Source organism: Silene latifolia, chromosome 6, assembly GCF_048544455.1.
Source record: "Silene latifolia isolate original U9 population chromosome 6, ASM4854445v1, whole genome shotgun sequence".
Taxonomy (NCBI): domain Eukaryota; kingdom Viridiplantae; phylum Streptophyta; class Magnoliopsida; order Caryophyllales; family Caryophyllaceae; genus Silene; species Silene latifolia.
Window position 1 is genome coordinate 101,439,765 of NC_133531.1, and position 6,988 is coordinate 101,446,752.

General features: G+C 34.6%; 1 protein-coding gene across 1 annotated transcript; it reads right to left on the reverse strand.

Moving 5' to 3' along the window:
* Window positions 1–293: 293 nt before the first annotated feature.
* On the reverse strand, window positions 294–3,671 carry LOC141587042 (small ribosomal subunit protein eS4-like). The gene is made up of 5 exons (XM_074408460.1): window positions 3,574–3,671; window positions 1,893–1,970; window positions 1,615–1,795; window positions 1,314–1,411; window positions 294–855 (listed from the first exon to the last, which is right to left on the reverse strand). The coding sequence occupies exons 1-5, from the start codon at window positions 3,574–3,576 to the stop codon at window positions 424–426; spliced, it is 792 nt and encodes a 263-aa protein (XP_074264561.1). The 5' UTR covers window positions 3,577–3,671; the 3' UTR covers window positions 294–423.
* Between the last annotated feature and the right edge of the window lie 3,317 nt (window positions 3,672–6,988).

Here is a 6,988-nt window from a genome sequence, read left to right on the forward strand (position 1 = left end):
GAGAATCTTTACTATGATACTTCTTTTTTACACTAACCCACTAGTTGAGGCGAGCCCACGAAGAGTTTTGCTTGTGATGGTTTCTTCACAGAGATCTCTCACAACCCCTCTCAACTTACCCCTTTGTCTCACGTCTTTCTAAAGTGACGGACAAGTCGCAAATGAGAATTTGTGTTATTGCAACTATTACTGTAGATGCAACAATCCATAAATTTCTGGACAGACGGTGTGATGTGAAAAGCCGTGATCAGTTCAGCTATATCAAAATCACCAAAGCAAGCAAAGACAAGATAGATTCTACAAAAGTTGCAAGTCGAGCTACGATGAACTCCGTTTCAGAGTCAAAATTGTACCCAGATAAACGAGAAATTCAAATTTAAAAGACAATGTGAACTAAAATAAAGTCGATATTTCACTACATTATTATGCAGTTGTAGGGTCCTTCTGCATTCTCTTCCTAGCCTCCTCGATGATTGTCAATTTGATACCCTTGCCCTTCGGTAGAGACACCCATGGTTTGGTTCCCTTACCCACTACGAAAACATTGCCTTGACGAGTAGCAAACTCATGCCCTGCAGAATCCTCAATGTGGATAGTCTCGAAACTGCCCTTGTGCTTTTCTCGGTTCTTGATCACTCCAACACGGCCTCTATTCCTTCCTCCCGTCACCATAACAACATTGCCAACATCAAACCTGACAAAGTCGACAATCTTTTGGGATTCCAGATCTAGCTTGATTGTGTCATTGGCCTTGATAAGGGGGTCTGGGTAACGGATGGTGCGCCCATCATAGGTGTTCAGGTATGGGATGCCCTTCTGACCGAATTGAACAGATCGGACCTTGCATAGCTTGTACTGTGCACCCAAAACATAAAATCAGAATATGAATGAAAACAATTCACTATTTCATATCAGTGAGTCAACGAGGAAGAAGGGCACTCCAGTTTAATACTTTTATCTTTTGTGATTCATAGGCCACTACACAGGTTAAATTGTGGATAAATATTCACTACTGCTCTGTACAGCACAATTTTTAAGAAGGGGACAAGTGTAAAGGCCAAGGGTTACAAGAGGAGGACGAAAGCAAGAAAAGGCAAGTGGATCGACAGTGGAAATCACGAACTTGTGAGAGGTTCTGTCTTCTGACATACCCCAAAAGTGAACACTGTGAAAAGGAAACGTTAATGAATCCAATCAAGGGAATAATAAAAAGCTTAATAGCACAACACTAGCAATGATCTTCGATGTTTAAACCAACAAAGTTGCATAGATGCTTCAATTGGATAGTCAGTCACAAAGAGAGTGAAAGATACCTTGGACTCTTCATCTCTAACAGAGTGCAAGCGAAATCGGCCCTTTGTATCATAAAGCAGACGGAAGCTCTCATTTGTTTTGGGGATTGTGACAACATCTAAGAACGAAAAAAAAACAATTTTAACAATGGCCAAAGGAGCTCCAACGAAACAACTCTAGAATTAGATATAGCAGCTGAAGCCTTGCATCACAAAATACTTATAAACATGGAGTAAACAGATGAATGACATGAAACCCTCGACAAGGATTTGTCTTTGCAAATTACTAGTATAAAAGATCTTCCAAAGACAGAAAACATACCCATGAAACCAGCAGGATAGGTCTTGTCAGTTCTAACTTTCCCATCGACAAGGATTTGTCTTTGCATCAAAATTGAGACAACCTCGCGGTAGTTAAGGGCATACTTCAGCCTGTTACGCAAGATCAGAATCAAAGGCAAGCATTCCCTGGATTTGTGGGGTCCAGATGATGGCTTAGGAGCCTACATACAAAAGACAAAATTAATCAAAGCACAAATGCTAAAGAAAGAAACTGGTATGAAAATGTTTAAAAAATAAACAACACAGAAAATGACTTACAAATGCACCACCGAGCTTATCAAGCATCCAATGCTTGGGGGCATTGAGCCTCTTCATGTGCTTCTTCAATCCTCTAGCCTGTGATCCATAAAAATCACAGAAATTAATATATGCCTTGCCAGAAATAATATTAATAGCTAGATGCCCTTTCTCAAAAGAGGACTTTATTTTCAATTACTCTAAAAATACTAATTTCTGAAGCAAACAATTTTTAAATGAAAAACTAGTCTGCTATATACTCCAGTGGGCAGACTAACAGTATAACCACTAAAAAGAAAAAAGTAAAGAACAGCAGATTTATTCTACTTATCCGAATATGAAACATATATTAACCCTACAAAATCGCAGCGATTAAACAAAAAGTGCATAAACAATCAAGTGATGTAGAGTCTTCATCTTCATGTACTTCCCCTCTAATCTGTAAATCCAACTACTACACAAGCAACCTTATATCCCTAAAGGGACGACATGTGAAATCAAGTACATCAATTTCATTCCACTGTAAGAAATTTTACAGAAGAAAAGTGATACTAAAATCATACACATAATCGCAACGGTCAAATGAAAAAAAAGTATGCAAATAGCCATATAAATACATACATATACAACAAATGCTCAGTGATAAGAGTCTGCGGTCCAATGAGGATAAGAGTCCAAACTCAAACACGTAATGCTTTATACGAAGTATAGCATTTAAATTGTACTAACATCTCACACTCAAATCTCCTCTATTTTTTTCATAGGAACCTTAATTATCTGTGGAGAAGAATCGTACTGACAGGGGACAACAGATAGAGCATTGCTCCCATACCAAGTCACTGAGCGTCACATCGGAAATGAGTATGGCCTGAAGTAGCATAGCACATACATGTCCTAAATCTGTTTATCATAGAAACCCTTGAATCTCATTTATCTACCCCTCAACTTGTTTTGAATCCCCATACCAAGAGACAGAGACCATATAAACACATTTTTGAAAAATCAATCCTAAGATGGCACCACACCTGTTAGTCTCCTACATTACACATCAGGCTACAACAAATATAGCTTATGGCCTTCAATAATCTAAACCATTAGAAAATTTGTATTCTCATTCTTCTGTTTTCGAATAAAGTTCTACTCCCTATATTTTAAACTGATTCAAAAAAAATTCCAACGCCAAAAACTTTCGCAGATGTATCGTCTCTATTATTCCTAAATCAGCGCCCCGAGCTCTACGATAAATTAGCATCAAAACCCCAATTTTGAAAAAGGCTCAAAACACTAAAATGTTTAATATCTCAAACTTGACAAATTTTCATGGCTACGAATACCCAAAATAACAAATACGGAGTACTTCATCTGACTGATACATTTGATGAGATGCGTTTTTGAAGAGAATTTTAGAAACATATACAATCAAAACAAAGAAGAAGTAAGCCCATTCTCATTTCTTATCAATACCTTCTAAGTATACGATCTAAAACACCCAGTTCAAGTTTTTGCAAGAGATTCATCATCGAACAATAAAGACACAAACTTTGAAGAAATTATATAAAAAAAAAAAAAAAAACCAACAAATGAGAAGGTGATACATTATCATCATCATTTATAACATCAAAATGCTATGTACAAAAGATCACACCATACAACAAAAAGAAATGAAGTAAAATAGAGATGAGAGAGGGAAGATTAGACTGACCATGGTTGAAAGTGAGGTAGGATCCCAGTAATGTGAAAACGAAGAAAATGGTGGCAGTGAGCGAAGAAAAGAGTTATAAGGAGGTGTCTCAACAAAACCCTAATATGTGTGTTTTCAACTGTGTCTTTGTGGTTTGGGCCTATGTTTATTAACAGAGTTAGTCTTATTTAGGTCTTTCGAGTTTGGTATAGAGTATAGACGTATAGTCGTCCTTAGACTATGTTTATCCACAGATTTAATATAAGTCTTAAAAACAGTAATATATTAGTATTTTGTTAGTAAGACTTATCTCACTCCTTTATTTCTTTCACTTTATCCCTCAAAAGTCTCATACTCATAAAAAATCTCAACAATAGTAAATAGGACCCACTCTTTACCCACACAAAACACTATTTATCCGTCTTAAGATGGGTCTTTGAAACCCAAGACTCCTGCTAAGATTTTTCTACAGTAAACTACCTTTATGCCTATTTTTTGTTGAAATTTTGCTTTTACTGTTACTCATACCCAAGGTTGGTACTGGGATAAACTTAGTCTTAAAGCATCCACAATAACAAAAACTTTTTGTTGTTTTTTGTGGGTTCCAACCCATCCACCTCATCTTATCATAAGATGATATTTTTTGCAAAAATTTTACACAACAACAATTAGGCATTGTTTGGTAAACGACATATGGCCAATTTTTAGCATATTCAAGGGTTTTAGCATGTTTGACCAATCAATATGCTAATTTTAGTGTTTGGTAAATAGCATATTGAAACAACATATTTAGGGTCAATATGTTGTTTTACAATATGCTCCTTACCCCAGCATATTGGTTAGCATAATGTAAAATAGGAAATGTTTTTCCATTTTACAAAGAAAACTAACAATCTGCTAATCGTAATCTGCCAATTAACAAACACTCAAATTAATTCTGCTAATTATAATATGCTAGTCAAACCTTCTGATAAAATCTGCCATTTATAATCTACTTTTGCAATCTGCTTATGCTGAAATTAATCTGCTGTTTACCAAACAGGACCTTAGTTTTAAATGGGTCTTTACTTTTACTCAACAATAGGATCCCATAAAAAAAATGAAAAAGAATAAAAATACTTACCAACACCCACAATTCTCATTGTCAAACTCATCACATTTGGATGAGAGTGACAAAAAGTCATTTTTAGATTAATACTTTTTGTTGTTGTGTAGTGATGAGTGTAAAAATATCATGTTTAGGCATAGATGTTTTTGTTGTTGTAGATGGTCTTAGACCATCAAAATATGGACCCGACCCAAAAACCGACCATAATCTAGCTCAAAAATAACCCTTTTCTTAACGCGAATCCATTTTGACCGGTAAACAGTGGGTCAAAATCCAACCCATTTCGTCTTGTTGAGTTAAGACAACATGTATTCCTTGAAATACATGGTCTCAAATAAGTATTGACTTTAAAAATTTCGAGAAAAATATGTTTATATGGCACGTCATCCCCCGAACTGCATGTCACCTCATCACTTCAAACTATGTGTCACGCTATCACTCCAACCTCAACACGGTCGAACCGTATGCCACGTAATCACCTCAAATCGTGTGTATGCCACGTCATCACTACCATCTCATCACCATAACCTACATGACATGTCAAAATTACCACCTCATGACTTATAATCGCGTGCCACGACTTCATTGCCGCTTTTCCACTTTATTTGAGCGTCACTTTTGTATATTATAAGTTAGTGAAATTAGCGGCGATAATGATGATGGGTGGTGGTGATAATTAAGATGACTAGAGTAGGAGACAGAACTTATAAACAGTAAAAACTATATTATAAAAAAGTTTTTGTAAATGTGAGAAACACTCGTCGATCAACCCTTTTTTTACCCTAAACCTGTATAGACTTAACCCGTAATTAACCTTACCTGGTCCATAACCAGACGAGTCTTATACTGCCATAGTGCATCAAGTCATTTATCATGTTTCCGAAAAACCTTTTAATATTTCACCTATCACTTGCACTAGTTCTAAGACTCGTGCAGATTTGCACGGATTACTTTTATAATTTTGATATTGAAAGTATATATTAATTAATACGAATATAATTAGTCACAACGTTCTTAAGTAATAATAACATGATACTAGTTTAGACCTCATGCATTATATGCATGGTATTTAAAGTTTTATATTTTTATAAAATTATTTATATAATATTGATACCTTATAATTGTTTACATTTGTCATCATTATATTTTGTTTGGATAAATAAAAGTTAGAACTAGAAATTAGTTAAGAAAAATTGAGTCATGAGTTGAAATATATTCTAATGAAAATATTTTATATAGCATAAAACTAATGAGTTTCAATTAATATTTTTTTGCAATTTTCTTTGTCACGAAAGTAATAACAAGGATCGTTTTATACAGAATATGGGTCAACTCATCATCTAATAATAGGATTAATAAAGATTTAGCAATTTATAGTTTTATATCAAATTTTTTTATTTTAATTAAAATAATATAGTTTAGAGTTTAATGAAAATAATATAATTTGATGAAAAGATTAATTTTAATGAAAATATATAGTAGATGAATTAAATTGTAATAGTTAGTTTCCTTGTTTAGTGAATGAACATAATGATCTTTAGTTTCCTTTTTTGAGAATATGCTTTTTGGCGGGAAAATGGTAGAGTTCGCCTATTCATTTTGTAGATAGGGGATGGTGTATGATAATAGAAGACACCATCAAAATTTTGAATACGTGCGCATCTACGTAGGATTAGATGTTTAATAGCAGACACCATCAAAACATTTCCTCGGTAATCATTACTCCTATATGCCAAACATATCTTCACAGAACTCATTACCCAAGTAATTAACTTCTCCAGTAATTATCGCCCAATTAAAATTTAACCCATGATTATTCCATGGATTCCAGGCAAGCTCTTAGGAACGAAATGGATTGGAACGAGAAACCATAGGAGTATGGGGTTCCAATTTCATACCTTCCAAAATATGTTTGGTTCATTAGAAAAATAAATATGAAGGAATGGAATTTGAATCCATGGGGGGTGGGTATGGGATTCCAAGTGGTTGGAGTAGAATGAGAATCCATCAGAATTCTAACTCCATTTCAAAATACCTCAACCAAACACTAGAATGACTAGAATTCATTCCACTCCATTGCAAACTTCCCAACCAAACACCCCATTAATTCTAATAGTACAGAATTCATATTATTATATTATAAATCACTGCCATAAATAAAGAAAAAACCTTTCAATAGTATCGGTCATTGTGAATATTGCTCGAAAAAATTCTCTTTTAGTGCAAAATGATTAATATGTTCAATTCGAACAAGGTATTGCTGAAATTCATGTTGCGTGCAGGGACATCGACTCTGAATTATAAGGTGGAATTGTCATAACATTGGCG

Excerpts from the sequence above, each read along its gene's own strand:
- LOC141587042 (XM_074408460.1), bottom strand. Across the intron at positions 1,796-1,892 it reads ATAAGCTCGGTGGTGCATTT|GCTCCTAAGCCATCATCTGG; the intron begins GTAAGTCATTTT and ends TTTTGTATGTAG. Across the intron at positions 856-1,313 it reads TTAGAGATGAAGAGTCCAAG|TACAAGCTATGCAAGGTCCG; the intron begins GTATCTTTCACT and ends TTGGGTGCACAG.